At 44.6% G+C, this 23265-nt stretch overlaps 1 protein-coding gene across 1 annotated transcript in view; it reads left to right on the forward strand.

Annotated features, from left to right (window-relative positions):
• TRPM8 (transient receptor potential cation channel subfamily M member 8) overlaps positions 1-21334 on the forward strand; it is an 89247-nt gene extending 67913 nt beyond the window's left edge. Inside the window, exons 22-26 of the mRNA XM_027590139.2 lie at positions 5405-5595; positions 10028-10127; positions 11190-11223; positions 15727-15819; positions 20987-21334. Coding sequence (XP_027445940.2) covers positions 5405-5595; positions 10028-10127; positions 11190-11223; positions 15727-15777 — 376 coding nt within the window. The 3' untranslated portion in view covers positions 15778-15819; positions 20987-21334. The remainder of the gene's footprint in view (positions 1-5404; positions 5596-10027; positions 10128-11189; positions 11224-15726; positions 15820-20986) is intronic.
• Positions 21335-23265: the final 1931 nt, after the last annotated feature.

The raw sequence follows: 23265 nt of genomic DNA on the forward strand, positions 1-23265 counted from the left end.
TGAAAAGCCTGTTACAGGTTCTATGGCACACAGGGGGCGGTTAGGAAGCGAAACAGAACATTGGGAGCAGGGCTGGGGTGAGCAGCCCTGAGCAGAGGAGACATTTGCTCAGAGGACCCCTTCCTGGGAGCCCAGAGCCCAGAGCCCGGCCCCGGGGTGGGGCCTGAGGGGTGAGGGTAGGAGGACGAAGCAGGGGGAGATAAAGCTCGTCTGGGGAGAATCAGCCACTGAGGAAGGTGGAAAGGTAGGCAGGGGCTAGGTTGTGGGGCGTCTTTTATGCCACGTTAAAGAAGTTGGACGTTTTCTCGCAGGCAGAGGGAGATCTCATGGGTCTTTAGACAGTCACATGGCTTGGTCTTAGTGGTGTGACTCTGATAGCAAAATCCTAAACCGAGTTAGCACTCACTTCAAAACTCAGCGTGGTGAGATCTCTGTCTGTCTTTTACTGTTGACCTTGTACCTGTTTTCCTGATGCTGTCGAACGAGAGGGGAACCAGGATGTGCACGATGGGGCTGCAGAAGTCAGGGTCCCCGGGGCCACAGGGCAGTGCTGGCTGGATATCGCTGGTGTGTCAGGGAAGGAGGAACAGATGGAAAACGTATGAAATCTGTGAAACGCTTACAGGAGGTGTTTCCTGATTGAAATCTAGCTGGCAAGCTCTCGTCTTTCAATTTATTCTAAAATTCTGCCATTGTTTTAGCAACTACTTTTCTTTTGTGATTTTTTTTTTTTTTTTTTTTTGCAGACTTGACATTCTGTTCTGTTGATTAGTCTATTTTGGTTTTTACTACCAAATGGTTTTAATTACTGACTTTAAAAAAATTATTTTCGCATCTGTTGTACAAGTTCCTCTCATTATTCTGATGCAAAACTCCTTTTGGCTTTTCTCATATATTTAATAATATGGAGGCGCCTAAGGCTCATCTTCTGAAATCCTTTTCTCTTTCCCCTTCCGAAAAAAAAAAAGAGGTCTTGTGAATTTTATTGTGATGATGTGAACTTTGCAGAATCATTCAGGGGAAGCTGGCATCTTTAAAAAATGGTATCTTACCATCCAGAAAAAAAAATGGTATGATTTTCCATTTACTCAAATGTACATAATTTGCTGGTGATGTTTAATGGTTTTATTCCTATGGATCTGGAAGATTTTTGGTTACTTTTCTTCCCAGCCATTTGTGATTGTGAGAAAGATATTTTTTCTATTTTTTTTCCAAAAAATAATTTTTGATATGTAGGAAGGCCATTAAAGTTTTGCTTATTTATTTTGGAACAAGTCTCCTTACTAAATTCTTTTTCCCCCCACTTTTTTTTTTTATTGTGTCATGGAAGTTTCCTCATATTTCTTATTTATTAACCTCCTTTATTTTTCTCCTACTTCTTTTTTTTTTTCTAATCAGAAATGGATGTTGAATTTGCCAGAAGACTTTCTAGCAACTATCGAAATGACATTTTTCCTTTTGATCTATGATGTATTATGAGAATGATGAATTATATAAATGATCTTAATACTTAGTCATCCTCTGTTCTTTGGTCATGGCATATTATTCTTTGAACGTACTGCTGGATTTCATTTACGCTCAAGGCTGTCTGAGTCCTGAACATTTGTTATCTCTTGGTAACGTTTTCAGTGTCAGCAACTTTCTGAAACTTCATCCCCCTGTGGGGGGCTCCTGTCTCCTCCTGTCCTGCTCAGAGGAGGGTGCTCAGGGAGTCTTAGGGGACCGAGTCCAGTGGCCTCACCGCGCTGGGTAGCAGAGGGCACAAGATATCACTGGAGTTGTAGGGGCGGAGGGGACATTGTGTTATTCCTCTCAGGGAAGACTCTGGATGGCCAGGGGCTGGCAGGGAGACTCCCAGAGCCTGTTGGGAGAGATGGTCTCTGAGCTGCTCTCGACATCTGGGTTTGCTGAAGGGGGTGGGCATGTTTTGGTGCCAGAATGCTGCCTTTCCTCTACAGAAATGGGAGACAGTGTCTCAGGAATATAAAAATGATTTTAACAAAGCAGTTTGAGGCAGTGCTCAATTATCAGCCTTCCCTGGGGAACTCGCGTGTCTTTGGCTGAGGCCAGAACTAATTTGGGGGGGGAGAAAGAGGGGCGCCTGGGTGGCTCAGATGGTTAAGCGTCTGCCTTCGGCTCAGGTCATGATTCCTGGGGTCCTGGGATCGAGCACCACATCGGGCTCCTTGCTCAGCAGGGAGCCTGCTTCTCTCTCTGCCGCTGCCTCCCCCCCTGCTCATGCTCTCTCTCTCTCTCTCTCTCTCTCTCTCTGTATCTCTGTGTCTCAAATGAATAAATAATATCTTTTGAAAAAAAAGAGAGAACGATTTGGAAGCTGCTATCATATGGGGAAAATGGGCCTCAGTATAAATGAACCTTAGCATGGCCAGCCCCAGAAATGTGTTATTTATGCAAAGCAGCTTTGGGGTATTAATGTCCAGTAATCGGCTAGCTCACTCTCAGCGCCTGGGATGTGGATAAGGGTTTTTACTGTTTGCCCCGGAAAGGAAGGCAGCTCGCTGGATCCGCCTGTGCCCGGAGGTGCAGAGGAAACGGGGTTTCCAACAGGAGGCCACTGGGTTGTCCCGAGGGACACATGAAGCGACGATAGGAGGCAGAGCTTTTCAGACTAGAGAATGCTACAAATGCAGGCCTTAGTTTGCAGGCGTTGGCCCCAATCCTTTCTAGGCTGGGAATTGGCTGGCGACTTTTTCTGTGAGAGACAGCTAGGGTCTTCGCTTTGGCTGGATGCCAAGCACCCATCCCCACCTCTCTGCTTTGGAAGGGCCATTCTAAGCTGACGATCCCTGCAAAACCATGGGGATGGGCTGGAGTTGGCCCCCGGTCCCAGTTTGTCAATCCCTTTTCTAGATGACCTGGGAGACATGAGATGTTTGCACTGCCTCTGAGTGACCAGTTAAGCCAAGATGCAAATCTCTTCCCACTGGAACCCTTCTCTCGGCCGAGGAAGGGAGGGAGGCCCACGGGCTGGAGAGGTCGGCTTCCACTGCTCTTAGCATGCTAAATGTCCCTCCCTGTTAATTCCTTCCAGGTGGAACCTCAGAGAACAACATTTGATGGATTAAAAAGGATGGTATTGCTTTTTTGTGTTGGCCTATTAAGTTGTAGGCATGGAGGGGCAGTCAGTAGATTTCATTTTTGACTAGATATGTTAGCATTTTAAGACATACCCAGGGACAATAATTTGAATGGTGACACTTGTTCTGGGGTAAAGACTGATTTCTGGCAAGTTCTTAGCTTGGACCTCATGAATCTGGGGTGTGCCCACTATCGTCCCCATTGCAATGAGGGGCCTGCAGTATCCTTTGCAGGCAGAGTCAGTGGGGACTAGCAAGGACAGACAAAGAGGTTGGAATTAGCCTCAAAGCAACCTGACCTACATTTGGAAGATACCGCAGGCTCACTGCTGGATTCACTCGGCTACACTCTCGTACGTACAGTCCTGTTTTTCACCTAAAAAAAATCTACCCCATAGAACTGACATGAGAATCAGTCAAGCAGCCATTTTGCATGCCTAGTGGAGGAGCTTCTATGCAATAGATGTTCAAGAAATGTTAATTCCTTTCCCTGCAAAGACTGCACCCTGGGGTTGAGTTTTAGGTGTTGATGGGGCACTGGCTGCTAACACCTGCCCTGCACAGAATCCGGGATCTGGGGTGTCCCATTCATCAGTAAACTCCCACATGAGCAAAGCCAAGCTTATAAGCAAAGCCATAATTGTGATGTGTGTAGGGTAGTGTTTTGCTTGTGTGTATGATCTTTTCTTAGTTAAAGATATAATTAAGTCTTAGATCGTAAGATACCGTGGGGCAAGAATGAGGTCTTACACCAAACGGATCTGGCCCCTCTGCCTGATCACCTCCTTCAGGTTTGGCCTGTGAAGTTTTTACCCAGAATTGGGAGAACTGAATGCATCCCCAGTCAGGATTTGCTTATAGGAGATTTCAAATGTTGATTGCTCCTTCTCTGGCTCTCGAAGGGGTGATTTGATATCAGCAATAAAGGTATCTTGGATGGTTGAACTTCACAAATGGTAAAATGCTTCATCGTTTTCTTTAATTAAGTAGTCCAACCGAATCCTTTGGAAATAGGGCATAGCTCAAAGCATTTCATGCTCCACTCCGTAAGGCGGCAAGGCAAACAGACCCTGGGCTGGATTGCAGGGCCCAGGTCCTGGCTTCATCATTTCCTCGTTGGGAGACTCAGACAATATTTGCTTGCTATGCCTCAGTGTCCTGATCTGTTCATCATAGATGATAAAAGGACTTACATCCTCTAGAGAGTTGTTTGCAGATTACATCATTAATATAAGTAAGCTGCTTAGAACAATGTCTGGTACATGATGAGCATTAGCTATGCTATAGTTGGTTTGACTTGTAACTGATAAATCAGTGGCACAATAAGACATTTTTCTGATCCATGGACACTTTTTCTAATTATGTAAGTAATTCATGCCCATTGTGTAATGCTTGGAAAGCAGACAACCGAGAATAAAAAACATTCATGATGTGTGCCAGGGATGAATGACCACTGCTGCTGATGGGTTTATTTCTCTCCGTGACTTACGATTTATGTACTGAGATTATGTTGTAAGTATGAGTTTGAGCCTAATTATTTCACTTAACATGTATCAGAAGCATTTCCCCAAAGTACAAAAATTATTCACAATCATTATTTTTAAGGGCAGGGTAATGCAATCCTATTGATTAACCATAATGGGTGATATATTTTGTGAGTGTTAGACATTTCCGTTGTCCCATTCTGTTGAGGTGGGAGCTTGGAGCCGCTGTTACTTTCAGGACTATAGCAGACAGCTTTGTGTGCATATCCATTTATAATATATATTTTTCTCAGTACCTCCTTAGTCTTAGATTTCCAGAAGTAAAGTCATTGGATCCAAGGGATGAACATTTCTAAGGGCCTTGATAAATATTAGCAAACTTCCTCTGCAGATTATTTACAATTAAACTCCCATTAGCAATGTATGAGGGGCAAATTGTTCCAAAAAGAGTCGACACCTTTGGCCTCTTTGTGGCTAATACGGTAACAGACTTAACGAGAAAAGGGAATCCTTGAAAGCTCTTGAAGTAAAGCATTTTTTAAAGTTCACCAGACAGCCTTTTTTTTTTTTTTTTTGGTGATAAAAACAAAAACCCCAAACCCCAAAAGCCAGACACAATGCTTGTTCGGCACGCGTGGAAGAGTGCCCGGCGCTGAGTTGTCCTTGCCCCGGGCTCCGTGGGGCTCATCCTCTCTTCTTCTGGACTCAAGCTGTCCCAGGAATTACCTGGTTATCAATATTATCATGCTTGCCAGTGACATGAGGAGGCACGTGGAAGGCTGAGGCTTACTCTTCTCTCCCCCTCCCCACCTCCCCGGCCAGCTACACTGTGGGCACCGTCCAGGAGAACAACGACCAGGTCTGGAAGTTCCAGAGGTACTTTCTGGTGCAGGAGTATTGCAACCGCCTGAACATCCCCTTCCCCTTCGTGGTCTTCGCCTACTTCTACATGGTGGTCAAGAAGTGCTTCGGGTGCTTCTGCAGGGAGAAAGACGCCGAGCCTTCCGCCTGCTGTGAGTGGCTTACCGGTCTGTGCAGGGGATCAAAAGCAGTGATTTGTCACAGGGAAGCGCACCCGGTCTGCGTGGCCGCGGGAAGGCATTATGCACCGTGGTGTCGCCGCGCACGTCTGTAGGTCTGTAAAGATCGGGCACCGGGCCAGCCCGTGAATGACGCAGTGGGGAAAGAGTGGATTAAGGGAGCATGGCAGGTCTGCTGGGATGGTCTCATTCTGGGGGAATGACTTTCGGGGCGAGCATCATAATAACGTAAATAGGACATGGAGCAAGCATGATTCATGGGAGGGTGTCAAGACCTGACTTTGTGTTTGCTTCTGGGAGATGTTAGCCCTACTCCAGCAGAGCTCATGACTTTTCTGGCCGCTCCTAGGGAAATAGGAAATTCTTACAATTACTTTACTTTAGTAAATACAGTCTGTCTATTAACCAGCAGCTTAATTGCCATTCAGGCTGGGGGGGGGGGCGGTGTGGCGGAGACTTCCCTTTTTGCTGCACCCTGTCTTAGCTGGCACAGTTGTCAGGAAGGGGGAGCCGCTGGCTTCTTCCTCCCTTACTCCCCTTCTCTCCCACCCACCAGCAGCCGTCGCTGACACGCTGTGGGTTGGAGCACAGGAAGGAAGGAGGAGAAAGAAGCAGAAAGTCTTTTCCAGAAACAGGGGTACTGTTCTAGGCTGGCTCCATGCTTTCTGACCTGGCACGTGTGCAAAACTGATCCTTTATTGTGTGGGCACTTGGTGGGCCCTTCAGCTATTCCCCGGCCGGCCCCTCACCTCTGAGGACTTGGCAACCCTTTCTCTGGTGGCTGCATCCCCTGAGCCTCCGAATGCCGGGGGTCCACACTGCGCACACTCTCCCTGATGGGGACCCACCTCCTTCCAGAAAGTAGGAATGTCCACAGCTCGGTTGGTTCTCTCTCTCCTGTAGCCACCCACCTCCTTAGCTCTGGCAAGGATTGAGGCGCAGGAGGGTCCCCACCCAGCTCCCTCTCCTTACCCCTGCAGGAGGAGCCCGAATCTGTCACTGGGGGATTCTCATCACACTTGGGTACCCCTCCTCAGGTACAACTGTCTTCCCTGCACCAGGCTAGGTTTTCTTAACACCTGATCCTGGAGCCTCTGAGCCAGACAGATTGTCCTAGAGCACAGACATGTTTCAACCACATTAAGCAGGAAAGAAGGGAGAGGACTATTTTTATTCATTTGGTTGTTTGGACACAGAAAAAAAGATAGAAAGGGTACTGCCAGCCCATTAACTTTGACTTCTAACCTCAGATTTAAGCCAAGGGATCTGGCTCTGGGGTGGGCTGGGGTAGCCTCTCCAACACCCACAGCCCTGGAGCTCATGCACTGGAGGGACCACGAAAATCTTTACATTTCTTTTAAAAATCAGAAGAAAAAGAATGAACTGTTAGGTCACAAACTTTTAATTTAGGAAAGCAAAGCATGAAAAGGGATATACCCTATAGCTCATAGAGAAGAAACAGTGTAGGAAGAGTCGTCTTGCTCAAGGCCTGCCTTCCTTTGCAGATACAAACTTGGTTCTGGGGGTGCCGTTACCAGCAAAGTCACTTGACGGCTGGACTGCTCGGGCCACATTTTTACTTGAACGGCTCTAGAGAAAAAACAAGCAAGGGATAAAAGTTGCAGGGAGGAAGACTTTGACTTGGTATAAGTTTAAAACAAAGTCCACCAATTTGCGCTATCAGGAAATGAAATGAGTAGCTCTGTGAGGTCGTGAATCTCCGCCCCTGGCTGAAGTCCATTCGGGCATGGGTGGACGGAAGGGCTACAGGGAATGAAGGTCCACTCTCCAAAGGTACACTGTGCTCAGTCCAGGATCAGTGGAACCAGAAAACTCAGTGTATGATTAAGGACAAATCCGTCTTTTGAATATGGGGTTGAGAAGGCAGGACAAAATGCATTATATTCCCCTCCCCAAACTTATTTAATGATTAAGCACAATAGGAACATAAAATGGGAACAAATCCCCCAATTTGGACATCAAATGGACAGGAGCTTCAGCTTCAGGAGGCAAACAGGTCAGAAACGAACTCTGTGAATCTGCATGTGTTTCCCTGATGGGCCCTGGGAGAATGATGTCCTTACAACCATTTGGAGAAAAAGATAATGTAAGCTGTTGATGCTCTCTCTCTTCGAACAGTTCTTAGTCTCAGGAAGGAATAAAGAAATAGAGGGAATGGGTTGACCATAGCAGGGCGGGTCCTTTCCCACCCGGCGTGCCGTGATTACAGAGATGGGGAGCCGAGAACCCCCTGTTTACGCATTCGAGACTTCTGGAGGTGCCTGCTCACCACACATTCATTTGCTTCTTCCTGAAGATCACTAATTCCAGAAACCACAGCACTCTGTGGTTGGCAGAGTCTCTTGTGGTAATTCACTTCCCAAATTCACTTTGCATTTGCCTGCAAGTGAGGGGGACATCATGGGATTTAAGTTCGAAATTGTCCTTCTTTGGAGAAGAATGCAAGATTTTTCAAATAACTTTTCAGAAAACATAGAATCAAAACTTTCATTTTGGGTATGTTCTGGTGACATCTAAAAGTGATCATGAAAAGGTATGCTACCCAGTGATCCACTTTTATAAAATATATTTCTTTCTATGATTAAAAAGTAATATTCATTATAGAACATTTGAAAGCTATAGAAAAACACAAATAAGAAAGAGCCAAGAGCACATGCAACTCACCACTCAGAGATAAATATTGCCAACATAATCGTATCTAGTCAATTGTTTTTGTGTGGGTATGTAATAATGAGGTTGTTCTGTAAACACATATTCATAATCTGATCTGTTCATTTGGCTAATGATACATCATGAACATTTTCCATATCCCTAAATATGCATCTATATGACAGTTCTGAACTGTAGAGTATCCCAGCCTGTGGTCGCACCATATTTAATGTAACCAATCCCTTGCCCTTAAACAGGTAGATTGTTTCAGTTCTTTCAGTATCACACAGTACTATGATAAACAGATGCCTTCATTTCTTAGCACATCAATGACTTTTTTCCTTGGAGTTATTTATAGGAGAGAAATTTCTAGATAAAGGTATGCACAAGTTTAAGTCTTTTGATATCATTGGCCACCTTCTTCCTCCACCTTCTCATCCATCATGCCTAAAGGCCATAACAAATTTACAGATTTTTTCCCGGTATATAGGAAGACAGTTTATCCACATCTTTGCCCACATAGGCTACAGCTGTTACTGTAGACTCTGCTAATTTTCCACTTTGGTTGTGAAAATGCCATGTCATCATCTCAATAGCATTGTTTTGACTGCTAGAGAAGTTGGCCACTTTTTCCTGGTCATTAGTCACCGTTGCTCTTTGGCTATCTGTGTTCAGGAGTGTGTTGATCCTTTCCATGTTCATTTTTAAGTACTCCTATTGGGCTTCTGCATACATTTTAGTTTGAGGAAAAGACATTGGAAATCACTTGGCTAGGAAAAATACAATTAAAAGAAATCAATTAGGGATTATTTTCTATAAATGTGTATTTGGTATGTAGGCTTTGCTTCAGTCCTGTCACTTGCCTTATTGGCTCTGTCTTTGATTCCCAATTAATTCTTTCTAAATCCAGGAAGATCGTATAATTTAGAGACAATTTAAAAACAAAACTTGATAGATTTTTTTTCGAAGTGGACACCTGCATGAACATATGTGCTTTTCTTTCCCCCTGAATTCATATGGAGGATTGCTGTCCAGTGCGCCAGTGTCTGAAACACAGGTGCCATGGTGATCTGTTACTTTGTTTGCTTGCCTTCTGAAAGGCCCAAGAAACTGAAAGGCTGTAAGAAACTGAACTGAGAAATCTTGCTGGAACATGCCCCCGAGCCAATTTTATAGCAAGCCCTGTCTTAGATGAAAGGAAAAGACTAGACGTAAAGAATTTTCCTTGAGGTCCACGCCCAGACTGCATGACGTCCAAGGCTTATTTTCCTCTCCTCCAAAGTTCCGACCCTGGTTTTAGGCTTACAGTAGCAATCCGTCAGTAGTTCTCCAACTGAGTGGTTGGTTGATTTAGCATTTTTATGTCATCCAAATGAAAGAGGAGCACATACAAAACGTGAGGACAAAATTCATTGGTGAAATGATTTTGCTAAGTCACAAAACACACAGACAGGCTTTAGACTGATCTCTATTTAGAATAAAGATTGCATTCCTATTTCATTCAGGCAGCTCCAATTCCTCATTGTTACCAAGAAATTCATTAACATTCCATTGCTCTGCTGTTGTCACTAGTAAGTAACATTACTCAGATCAGCCTGTGCGGGACAAATCTAATTCTTCTGGCTCTGGGGTATCACAAAATGACTAGCAGGTGTTGATTTAAGAGGTAAGGGGCCAATGAAACAATTTGAATGTGCTGTGGTTTTTTTTTTTTTTTTTTGTCTCATTATTCAAGGTTTCAAAAATGAAGACAACGAGACTCTGGCGTGGGAGGGTGTCATGAAAGAAAATTACCTTGTCAAGATCAACACGAAAGCCAATGACACCTCAGAGGAGTATGTTCACTTCTGCTTTGCAAGGCTCCGCTTGCATAAGTTGGCAGAACATAAGTAGCTTATTTGTGTAAACTCTGTAAAGAGAATTTACAGCAGAAAGAACTAGCACCAGAAAGATATTACCTAGGCAATTGAAGATGACAAATACGTAAGTGTGTGCCAGCCTTTCAAGAAGGGCAGAACCACCCACCTGCCATCCTGATTGTCCTCCAAGGCTCTGGGGAAGAAAGAGGTATTTTGGGACTGCAGTTCAGGGCCTTGGAACCAGGTAACAAGAGTGTGCAGCCATGGCAGAGGTGGGTTCCTGGGAGACCCACAGATCCTGGGCAATTGGCATGATCTTGCAGGTGCTGCACACATGTCTCTGTGATGAAGAAATAGAATTGAAAACCATTTGGTAGATCTGTTACAGTTGTCCTTGAGAAGTCCTGACCATCATTTATGAATCACATGGAGTTGTTATAAATGGCCCATAGAACTAGATAAGTCACAGCTAAATCCATAGATGGTCCCCAAGTAATGCGTCATGCATGGCCTTTACACGCGTGCCCTTCTTCTTATGCACGTTAACATGGTTAACGGTCTGATGTCACTCTTACTGAGAGCTCCAAACATACCTTAAAATTTACGTTGACAAAGAAAGTGTAAACGTAAGCACACCCAATCCCTGTGCTAAGTTCAACACAGCTACTCGGACACATGGGATAGATGGCGTGCTCTCTATCTTTGAGCAACAAGGTAGGCTCCCTAAGCTCTTCTCCATTCCTGGACTCTGAGATCTTGATTCTGGAAAGGAGGGTTGGACCTTACCGCCCTCTCAGCGGAGGTATCATGTACTCGCTGTGCTGCTGACTGGGGTTGAGGATGGGTGGGATCCCCCTTCGTATGGGTGCTGGGGAGAAAACGGCAGTTGACATGGATTTAGTTGAAAATGACCCTGATCTGTGTTTTGTTCTTTAAAAGACTGTAAAATGGCATCTAATAGCCTCTTCTCTCCCCCCTCCCCCTTCTCTTGTTCTCTCTCTGTTTTTTTTTTTTTTTTTTTTTTTAACTTCTTTGAAGAATGAGGCATCGGTTTAGACAGCTGGATATAAAGGTATAGTTCTGATAATAGTATGGGAAACATTTTTTTAAAAGTCTGTGTTATCTGGGGCGCCCGGGTGGCTCAGTCGGTTAAGCGTCCGACTCCTGGTTTCAGCTCAGGTCCTGATCTCAGGGTCGTGGGATTGAGCCCCGGGTCGGGCTCTGCACTCAGGGTAGAGTCAGCTTGAGGTTCTTTCCCTCTCCCTCTCCCGGTGCCCCTCCCCCTCCCCACCTCACCCCCCTGCTCATGTGCACTTGCTCTTTCTCAAAAAATCTGTGTTATCTTTGAGCTTTCAGATAGAGGCCAGTGATTGTGGTCTGAAAACAAAAGAAGTTAATTATTAAAAAAAAAAAAGATAGAAGTGACCCTGTTCCATATTCATCTTTCTTCATTCACTGAGTAAGGTCTGGGTGCTGGAATAGAGCTGCTTCTCAGATGTTCCGGGCCCCTCTGGACAATAGTGCTGGAGTCCCATTCCCATGATCTCTGAACTCTTTCATGTCTCTGTCGGACCCAGGCTCCTTTTTCTCTTTCTCTCAGCTGTGAAAGCAGGTGTAAGATGCTTGTAGTTACAGAAACACCAGCGAGGCTCAGAAGAGCAATTTGGGAGCCTATGAGTCTCTGTGCTCGTCTTTGATGCCACTCTAATTTGCTAGCTATTTAATTTGAAGGGCACTGCAGATGCATGAATACACATGTGAACATTAGGCGTAGGGAGAGTGTGCTCACATCCACCCTGAGCTGGGTGGCCAGAAATGATGATTAGGTTTAGCAGAAATTACAATTGACTCATAAATACTGGATTGCTTTTAGGCTCTGTGGAGGAGATGATATCTGGTATTTTATCATGGTATTTTGAGACGAGCATCCTGGGTGATGATAGTCACACTCCCTCCCAGTGCTGTGTTGTTTGGTGGCTGGATAGTACCCCATCAGGTGAGGCAGAATCTCGGGCACCCAGTGCCTTGCCTGGACCACTAGGGTCTCAATGAACATTTGCTGAGTGAATAAATGACTCAAAGTTGCCCCTCACGGAGATCTTACATAAGAATTTGTCCAGTTCAAACTTTCTTGGTTATTTATGTATTATTTACCACCAACATTCTTAAAAAAACCAAGGCTGTGTTTTCATAAGCCTCATCTCTTGAAGCCTGGTCCTGACAGGATGGTATGCCTTCCTGGTCCCCCTGGAGTAGCTCTTCTCTTCCTCCTGAGTCTCCGTCTCCTTTCCTTTCTCTGGAACGGCCAGCTCTATACATTGGAGTCAACTACCCAGGAGGATCAAATGCTTTGCTGCGTAACAAACAACCCCTACACTTCAGTGGCTTCAACCCACCATTTATTTTGTGCTTGCTTTCTCTCATGGGCCAGGAATTTGGGAAGAGCTCATCCGGGCAGTTCTGCTTCATGTGGACACGGCTGGGTTTCTTGGGCTGGATTCAGCTGGTGACGAGGCCAGGATCTGGCATCTCGGTGCTCGTCCATGTGGCTTCTCTCTCACCCGTGACGTTTGATCCTTGTGGCTTGGGCTGGTCACCACATGGCGGTCTTGAGGCAGCCCCCCCTTCTTCCAAGAGTGAGGAAGCTGAGACTGCCATCGCTCTTGAGGTCTAGGCCTGGACCTGAGGTGTCGTCACGTCCACCAGAGTCTATTGATCAGAGCAGCCACGGGCCAGCCCGGATTCAGTCACCCGCCTCTTGCGGTGGGAGTGGCACTGGTGGACAGGCACAAAGGAACCATCGGCAGCCATCTTTGGGGACTCACCATCACGTAATAGTGTATCTTGTTACAGCTTCTCTCATCCTGATGTTGTGTTGTTGATCATTCACTGAGGGGCTGGGAAGATTCCTATTTGATTGGAGTTGAGTGTTGTACATAAATGATCATGCTAGGATGTATATCATGATTATAATCAATGGAGAGGGAAAAGAAAAGTGCTAGGTGTGTTTAAAGATTATAGAAAATTTAGCGAATATTAAGAGAATATATGAAAGAAGCAATACGAGATAGTATTCTAAGTATTTGTATTAGACACATATAGTATGTGATAAATAATATATATCCTCACGTGATAAATTTTCTTTTCCACCTCATGTATTTATATTTACATGTATTGTCTGCTGCTTCTGTGCCTAGGCCACATAGTACATAATATTTACCGAGCACCTGCGATGTGCCAGGCATGGGGCTAAGAGCCATCGAAGCAGATGTGCCCCCCCCCAATGTCATGAATGGATGCCTTTGTGAAGCGGTGTGGTTATAGGAGCTGAACTGTGCAGGATTCGATGGCAACAATGATTTTCAATGCAGTATCTGGCACGCATTCCACAGATCGCCTGTGTCTGCGTCAGCAGGGAGCAGGGTCAGCACCTGTGAAGGCCCTGAGTCCGGAGAAACGGGGAGAGTTCCAGGCAGCGACCAAGGGGCAGTGTGAACCAGGGGAGCTCTGAGTGGGAGGAAGTGGGGGCGGCTGGGCTGCCCTGTGTGGGAACTTGCTTATGTCCAGTTGGATTTTATCCCTGTGCAGGGGAGGCCTCTGCAGAATTTTAGCCCGAGAGGGGCACATCTGGTGGACTCTTTCAAAGACTCTCCGAGCCATCGGGGTGGCTGCAGAAGAGCAACTTAAACAGTCTGGTTTGGGAATAGAGGCCGCCTGGACTTGTCTAGGTGTGTGTTTCTGCAGAAATCAGGCTATTTTGGGTTGTGGTGTTGTGTTGTTGTGGTCTCACTTGGGGTGGCTTTGGAGGGAGAGAGGGGCAGGGCTGGAGCCTCCGCCCTCCTGGAGTCCACCAGGCCTGGGTCAGAGGTCATCAGGTGAACCAGGGCACTGGACGAGCTGACCTGACTCCCAGGGGCCACGCTGTTTGCAGACCGAGACCTCCTGACCGCTGAGGGGCTGGTCGTGACACAGTCAGTGGGGACAGTGGGCCTGAGCTGTGGAGGTTGTGGGAGGTGGGGGTGAAGAAGTTGCTTGTCACTGAAAGCACAGTTGAAGGCTGTCCATGCACATGTGCAGGACAGGAGTCCCCAGGGCCCTCAGAGAAGAGCTTACAGGTTCTGTCGCCTTTGCATGCCCCTGGCTGTGGAGCTCAGCGCCTTTGCTGGTTCCTACCGGAAGCTCACCGATGCCATGTATTTTGTAGGTTTGGGGAGAATCTGGGTGGGGCCCAGGGAGGCCTCAAACTGCGCGGGATTTCACTACCTTTTGCCCTGCTTCTCTTCCTGCCCCCCTGCCCCCCCTCTTTATTCCCTCCTGGATCCTGTACCCCTCCCCTCCTGAGCAACAAAAAAGTCTCTCTTTTCCCTATACAGAGAACTTTAGGGATCATCACCTGTTTGTTGAGCAAGCTCTCAGAATCTTACGTCTGCTTTAAACAGCTTATTGAAGTGATTCTACCACCAACAAATACAGGGCTCTCACCAAGCCCCTCCAGCGAATAAAAGATTTTTCCATCTCATTATACCCGAAAACAAAGTCAATTCACAATTGACCTTAGGTCTGTAAGTAGGGATCTTACTAGATCTTCTTCATTTTAGGCAGCTATTAGCCCTTATGGATTCTTTTTGTTCTTAGAAAAAAAGGAAAAAGTTAAATGAAGAGATTATTACTGGAAATAAGCCCAAGATAAACACAGATTTTTTTTCCCTTGAGTGAGAAATATGGCAAGTTAGAAACCAACTGTATTGAAATTGCCCTATGTCCATGAGCTTTTATCAAATATACCGATAAGGTGTGTAATTTAGAACGAGCTTCATTCGTCTTGTGTCATAAGCTTGTGAAAGATGCATGTACCGAAAATAATTTTATTATGCCTTTTACTTAAATTGTTTTACTATTTATACTTTTTTTGTGAGAGTAGACATTTTGGTTGCAGATATTTGATTTATTAGTATTGTATCATATTATTATTATTTTAAAATATTTATTTATTTATTTGAGAGAGAGAGGGCGCGAGTGTGCCCATGAGTGGGGGAAGGGGCAGGGGGAGAGGGAGAAGCAGACTCCCCGCTGAGCAGAGAGCCTGACCTGGGGTTCGATCTCAGGACCCCGGGATCACGACCTGAGCCAAAGGCAGACACTTAACCAACTGAGCCACCCAGGCGTCCCTGTATCATATTTTTATTAGTATTATACTTCTACCAAAGTGACACTTTGTCAGTATCTTATAATTTTATTAGTGTTAATTACATATGCCATGATTATTTCTACATAGTATTTCTCTGTGTGGTTAAAACCTGTCATTTCTATGTGAGAACCATTACTGATTTGCCTTTGAGAAAAACTCACACTCCTTGGTGCTGATGAGTATTTGCTAGTGACATGATTTCAGAAAGTAAGCAGTGGGCGGGGTCCATATCACCTGCCATGCATTCTGCCCTATTCCAGGATGTGCCATACTTACTGCTTAGTATCTACATCTGTTTCATGGAAAAGCCATAGAGTAATCATTTAAATCATTGACAGTTGGAAAATTTATCTTAAGACCAGTTCTATTTTTTTGCCCCTTTCCAAGATTAATGATCTCAAGGGTCTTCTGAAAGAGATTGCTAATAAAATCAAATAGAACTTCATGGACTGTAATGGAGAAAAATCTAATTATAGCAAGGTAAGTCATGTTAATGGGCTATATTTTTGCTCTGAAAATTTACATATTTTAAGACTAATTTAAAATCATGGTATTTTTTTCTTCATTGTTTTATTTTCCTATATTACCAGGTTTGGAAATAATGCATTGTTTAAAAAATTCAAACAATATAGGCTTATAGGAAGGAACAAGTAGAAGCCTCTCTTCACGTTCCTTTCCCACCAATTTTCCTCCCCAGAGGAGGTTAGCACTGCTAGCAATAAGGTACAAGTATCCTTTTGAATCTTTTATTTATTTTTTAAAAGATGAGCGAGAGAGGGAACACAAGCAGGGGTAGAGGGAGAGGGAGAAGCGGGCTCCCTGCAGGGCTCGATCCCAGGACCCTGGGATCATGACCTGAGCCGAAGGCAGACGCTTAACGACTGAGCCACCCAGGCGCCCCCTTTTGAATCTTTTAAAGACATTCACAAACTATATGGCTATTTTGGCATTAATTGAATCAAGGTCAAAGACTTGGTATTTTTTTCTTCCTTAACTCTCTTTTATGGATATTTTTATGGATCAGTGCCCAAAACATGTACCTCATTCTCATGATACACTATGCACTATGCATGTTTATTGCTGTGGGATGTATAAATGTATGTTGATCATCTTTTTCCTACCAAAAATGTTTTAGACATTCAAGGCCTGGCAGTTGAAACCAAGATTTGGCTCTATGATCTTACCATTTGCCTTAATTATGTTTTTTCATTACCAGTCCAAATTCAGAACCTAAATATTAAAATGTAAGCATGTAGGTTTAGGGAAAAACAGCAATGGGGATTCCATTTGACTAGAATTTTTAAAGAAAATAAATAGCTAGGAATGGAAATACAATTAAGACTCTCTCCCTCTCTCTATTCTTCCCCTTCCCTCCCTCCCTCCCCTTTCCTTCCTCCTTCCTTCCTTCCTCCTTCCTTCCTTCCTTCCTCCTTCCTTCCTCCTTCCTTCCTTCCTTCCTTCCTTCCTTCCTTCCTTCCTCCTTCCTTCCTTCCTCCTTCCTTCCTTCCTCCTTCCTTCCTTCCTTCCTTCCTACCTTCCTTCCTCCTTCCTTCCTTCCTTCCTCCTTCCTTCCTTCCTTCCTTCCTCCTTCCTTCCTTCCTTCCTTCCTCCTTCCTTCCTTCCTCCTTCCTTCCTTCCTTCCTTCCTACCTTCCTTCCTTCCTTCCTCCTTCCTTCCTTCCTCCTTCCTTCCTTCCTTCCTTCCTTCCTTCCTTCCTTCCTTCCTTCCTTCCTCCTTCCTTCCTTCCTTCCTTCCTTCCTCCTTCCTTCCTTCCTCCTTCCTTCCTTCCTTCCTTCCTTCCTTCCTTCCTTCCTTCCTTCCTTCCTCCTTCCTTCCTTCCTTCCTTCCTTCCTTCCTTCCTCCTTCCTTCCTTCCTCCTTCCTTCCTTCCCTCCTTCCTTCCTTCCTCCTTCCTTCCTTCCCTCCTTCCTTCCTTCCTTCCTTCCTTCCCTCCTCCTTCCTTCCGTCCTTCCTACCTCCTTCCTTCCTTCCTTCCCTCCTTCCTTCCTTCCTCCTTCCTTCCTTCCTTCCTTCCTCCTTCCTTCCTTCCTTCCTCCTTCCTTCCTTCCTCCTTCCTTCCTTCCCTCCTTCCTTCCTTCCTCCTTCCTTCCTTCCCTCCTTCCTTCCTTCCTTCCTTCCTTCCTTCCTTCCCTCCTTCCTTCCTTCCTCCTTCCTCCTTCCTTCCTTCCTTCCCTCCTTCCTTCCTTCCTCCTTCCTTCCTTCCTTCCTTCCTTCCTCCTTCCTTCCTTCCTCCTTCCTTCCTTCCTCCTTCCTTCCTTCCCTCCTTCCTTCCTTCCTCCTTCCTTCCTTCCCTCCTTCCTCCTTCCTTCCTTCCTTCCTCCTTCCTTCCTCCTTCCTTCCTCCCTCCCTTCCTTCCTTCCTTCCTTCCTCCTTCCTTCCTTCCTTCCCTCCTTCCTTCCTTCCTCCTTCCTTCCTTCCTTCCTTCCTTCCTCCTTCCTTCCTTCCTTCCTACCTTCCTTCCTCCTTCCTTCCTTCCTTCCTCCTTCCTTCCTTCCTTCCTTCCTTCCTACCTTCCTCCTTCCTTCCTTCCTTCCCTCCTTCCTTCCTTCCTCCTTCCTTCCTTCCTTCCTTCCTCCTTCCTTCCTTCCTTCCTACCTTCCTTCCTCCTTCCTTCCTTCCTTCCTCCTCCCTTCCTTCCTTCCTTCCTTCCTCCTTCCTTCCTTCCTTCCCTCCTTCCTTCCTTCCTCCTTCCTTCCTTCCTTCCTTCCTTCCTTCCTCCTTCCTTCCTTCCTTCCTACCTTCCTTCCTCCTTCCTTCCTTCCTTCCTCCTTCCTTCCTCCTTCCTTCCTTCCTCCTTCCTTCCTTCCTTCCTCCTTCCTTCCTTCCTTCCTTCCTTCCTCCTTCCTTCCTTCCTTCCTACCTTCCTTCCTCCTTCCTTCCTTCCTTCCTCCTCCCTTCCTTCCTTCCTTCCTTCCTCCTTCCTTCCTTCCTTCCCTCCTTCCTTCCTTCCTCCTTCCTTCCTTCCTTCCTTCCTCCTTCCTTCCTTCCTTCCTACCTTCCTTCCTCCTTCCTTCCTTCCTTCCTCCTTCCTTCCTCCTTCCTTCCTTCCTCCTTCCTTCCTTCCCTCCTTCCTTCCTTCCTCCTTCCTTCCTTCCCTCCTTCCTTCCTTCCTTCCTTCCTTCCTTCCCTCCTTCCTTCCTTCCTTCCTTCCTCCTTCCTTCCTTCCTCCTTCCTTCCTTCCTCCTTCCTTCCTCCTTCCTTCCTTCCTTCCTTCCTCCTTCCTTCCTTCCTTCCTTCCTCCTTCCTTCCTTCCTTCCTTCCTTCCTTCCTTCCTTCCTCCTTCCTTCCTTCCTTCCTCCTTCCTTCCTTCCTCCTTCCTTCCTTCCTCCTTCCTTCCTTCCTTCCTTCCTTCCTTCCTTCCTTCCTTCCTTCCTTCCTCCTTCCTTCCTTCCTTCCTTCCTCCTTCCTTCCTTCCTTCCTTCCTTCCTTCCTTCCTTCCTCCTTCCTTCCTTCCTTCCTTCCTTCCTTCCTCCTTCCTTCCTTCCTTCCTTCCTTCCTTCCTTCCTTCCTCCTTCCTTCCTTCCTCCTTCCTTCCTTCCTTCCTCCTTCCTTCCTTCCTCCTTCCTTCCTTCCTTCCTTCCTTCCTTCCTCCTTCCTTCCTTCCTTCCTTCCTCCTTCCTTCCTTCCTTCCTTCCTCCTTCCTTCCTTCCTTCCTTCCTTCCTCCTTCCTTCCTTCCTTCCTTCCTTCCTTCCTTCCTTCCTTCCTCCTTCCTTCCTTCCTTCCTTCCTTCCTCCTTCCTTCCTTCCTTCCTTCCTTCTTCCTTCCTTCCTTCCTTCCTTCCTTCCTTCCTTCCTTCCTTCCTACCTTCCTTCCTTCCTTCCTTCCTTCCTACCTTCCTTCCTTCCTCCTTCCTCTTCCCTCCCTTTCCTTAATCTTTATTGAATGCCCACTAACTTCTCAGAGAAGTCCTGTGTCATGACCTGTGCTGAGGCTCAGACACCGATCCCGAGCTATGCACTGAGCACTTACACTGCAGAATTTCTCTTCACAGATTGATTGTGTCATGGAGAGGATTGTGTTGCATTAGGTTCCTTTGAATATGTCTGGTCACTCCATACTTTTCCTTGGGTTCTGACAATTATGGATCATATGGGGGGACTTTGTTAGAGCAAGACTGATGCATGTTTTGTATAATCTGAAAGGCAGGCATGAACTCCTAATGTGCTCAAGACAACAAGCCTTACATATTTAGGAGGAATGTATTTCAACTCTTTCATAATGAAAACAATAGTATTTTAGTGAAAAATAAATTATAATTTGAGTTTTGAAACATTTGTCATTTTGTTTAATTTGTGAGCTGAAATACATTAAAAAAAAGGAAGAGATAAAAAAATTAAACATGATTAAAAAAAACCATGAAAGATAGAAAAGATAAGAAAATATCCCAAATGAGATGCACATCCACCTCTCACAGCTTCAGTGTCCTCAACTCTTGTTCCTCTTCAGATGTGTTGACTGTGAGTAAAACGAGCAGATGCACTGGCTTCTTACCGACTAATTATCTTTTGATAAAACTTAATTTTTTATTAATATATGGAGAGTTAATGAATTGGCAAATGAAAGTGAATTGGGAGAAAGACATTCCTCCATTTCTGTGCAAGCCACCCATGAAAGAAAGAGGATTAGAAAAGAGATACCCTGTAAATTCGTAACCACTGATATCTTAGAAACAATGAATTCGGTATGCCCAGTTTTTTGGTATATTTTTTTCTTCTCAATATAAGACCCATTGTCTTTTTCTTTTTCTTCATGTTGTCTGTCTGGCATATCCTTTAGAAGTTCACGGAAAATGTAATTTTATAGGCAACCATCTACATGCTGCTAAAACATTATTCTGATGCTTCGGTCTCTAGAGAGGTGAAGGTCATCTTTTTGGGGGTAAGGGCAAGGAAGGAGAATGCCAACTGTAGGTGGAAGTGAACTGGTGTTGATAGGGGCAAGTCTTCTTTAATTTGCCAATCTGGGCTCTCCATCCCTAGATCAGCCTTTGGTCCAATAACTTGGGATAAAATAAACAGACAGTTGTGCATATATTTCCCTTTCTCCCACACTAAGGTTGAAAGGAATTAAGACCTGAGGACAGAACAAAGCCATTTGTTTTCTCATAGCTTTATACTTAGAGTGGACCCAGGGACCTGAGGGCCGTGGGGGAAAGACAGTCACTGGAAATGGCTTGATCCCTACACAATAATCCATTGATTCTTGCATTTGCTACATTGAAACTCCAGTTCAGTGAAAGAATTTGAAATTCTTTTGGGTGTCATAATGAAACTTCATTTCAATAAATCATTACAGTTCTTATCTTTATTTTCAACTCACCCTTTTATTAGCGGGAAACCACTCAGCAAATCAAGCACTCGGAAACTTTCTAGGTCTTCACCTGGCCTGAGCTGAGTCTCTGTCCCTCACCTGTAGTCTTTGGGTTCTTATGGTTAAATTGGTCAGAACTCACATCTTTAAGAGAAAAAACAGCCTCCTAGCCACTTCAATACCAAAAGAAAATCATTTTTTGGAAGTGTATTTGGACTCATGACCAATATATTACCAATATATTTAGAAGCAAATCATCTCCTGAGCACGGAAGTGGGGAGTCCATTCTTAAAACAGTGTTCTTTCTGTTTCACAGGTAACATCTGAAATCTGGGTGGGAACAAGTCAAGGAAGGCTGAAGAACAGTCTTGTTACTGACTGCTCAGTGAGAACTGTTCAGGCCCTGCGTGTGCCTAGCAGATGGCTTTCATCACCCCAGTGTGCTCAAACCTGAGGAGCAGACATGTGATTAGTTTCACACGAGAAGATGAACGTGAAGGACAGCTTCCTTGTTACTTCCTGAGTCTCGATCACTCGTACCCGCTGTGGATCATTTTGGAGTGTGTTCCTGCACTCCCCTTCTTCCTTCACTTTTCCTACTTCTGACCCGTGCATATTACATCCCACCTGGGAATGAGATGCGGGTCATGCCTTCCCTCCCATACCATTGTTGTTTAGCTTAATCACGTCTCTGCTACTTCCCTTTTAGGAGTGTGTGACTAATTAGTTGGCATGTTGTTAAAAGTCTCCCTAGTCAGGGTAGATTCTAAAACATGGTGGAGCAAGAAGGCCCTGCTTTTCTCAGGAAAGACTATTCTTACTTCTCATTATGCTTTTTATCTATCAAAGGTGGTGGCAAAGCCCCATCCTACCCTCTCACACTTCACCAGGAGCTCTCCATTCTTAAAGACGTGAAGAATCACTCCAAAATGGGACCCTGAGAGGCACCCCTGATTTTGTTTTCAGTGGGTGCTCCTTTCTTCTCTTATTCATTCTTTTCCCAATAAAAATATTCCATGGATATTATAGAAAATTCAGACTACATGGCACAGTAGAAGGAATATAAATAGTCCCACTAGTGGTTAAAGATAATCACTGCTAACATTTTAAGGTGCGTTTCCAAATCTATTTCTTTCTCTGCATATTTTATTTCTCTTATAAAATTTTACATGATGTCATCATCCCACATATACAGTTTTGTATAAGCTTTTTCACTTAGTATTTTATCAAGGATGTTTTTGTTATATTCATGGTCTTCTTAAACATTACATTAATGATTCAACCTCCAGTGATTTCCATAATGCTGGTCATTGAAAGCTGTTTCCAATTGGTCGATGGGATGAGCGTCTTGGTGCATGAATCTTTTTCTGCATTTGGGAAATTTTCCCATAGCTAGACTCCTGGGGGTACATATTGATTATCAAATCATTTATAAGGCTTTTTCATAAATGTATAGCTAAGAGGAATTATTAACTTTAGCCTAAGATATGAGATATGTGAAATTAGAACTCTTAACATAAGGTATTATATTTAATCCTCAGTTTAGCAGAAATAAACACACTTATTTAAATATTGCAAATGGTGAAGGTATTGGTGTAGAATTGGGGAGATAATCTTGCTGAACACTTCTAGTCTCAGCTTTCTCTGGAAGTGGTGGTAGCTTTGCCCAAAAGATATGCTAGAAGAACATAAGGCACTTTAAGTGTCCATAATTAGTCTTTCCAGCTTTGAATAGACTATAAACTCAGTGGCTGAAGAAGGAAATCTTGGAAGGAAGCTATTAAAAGATCATCTCGTTAAAAAAACTACAAAAGCACGGACCAAAAAAAAGTGTCTTATCATTTTGTCTGGGCTTTAGTTAAAATGATTACTCACAATATTCATAATGTTGGCAGGGAATGAATACATGGGAATGAATTTTGTTTTTACTTAAACCTTATTAATGGCTTAAAGGGGAATCCTCTTGAATAGGGTTGAAGCTCATGGTTTCAGATGCTAAAGGTAGATGGAATAAAATTTGTACGACAGAAATTGCCAATCAGTGGAATTTTCAAAACTTCTCTGTTCATGGGAGAATGTTACTTTTGTTTCAACTAGAATATGTGCCTTTTCTGAAGCCACCAAGAAGAGTCTTAGGTCATGTCCGTACTGCCTGGGGAAAAAGAAGGTGTGTGGCAGTGTGTATGTAAATTTGTCCAGGGAGAAACAGCAGTCTCAACCTCTTACCCTCATTCCAGTAGTGAATTTGAATAAAATCAGTCAATCAAACTGAAAACCTCTCCTGAGACAAAATTTAGCATAACTGTTGACTGATTCCCTTCAGTGCGTTTGTCCATGTACTTCTATTTCCGCTACCTGTGTTTTTGTTAGTGTAAGAAAGAGGCCTACATGCACCTTAGTATCAGTAGCACAAGAAGTTCTCCTGTTGATGCTAATGACAGAGAGCCTGGACCATACTCAGAGTTCACTGGTCCTAGAGAAGAAAGTGTTTTCAAGAAAGCTAAGTGTTTTCAACTCAGCTTGTCTGGTAGACGTTTTTACATGGCTTTGCCATGCGATTTTTGCATATGCAAAGTCATTATTTTAAGTGTAGCT

The sequence above is a fragment of the Zalophus californianus genome, chromosome 3 (assembly GCF_009762305.2).
Source record: "Zalophus californianus isolate mZalCal1 chromosome 3, mZalCal1.pri.v2, whole genome shotgun sequence".
NCBI classification, from domain to species: domain Eukaryota; kingdom Metazoa; phylum Chordata; class Mammalia; order Carnivora; family Otariidae; genus Zalophus; species Zalophus californianus.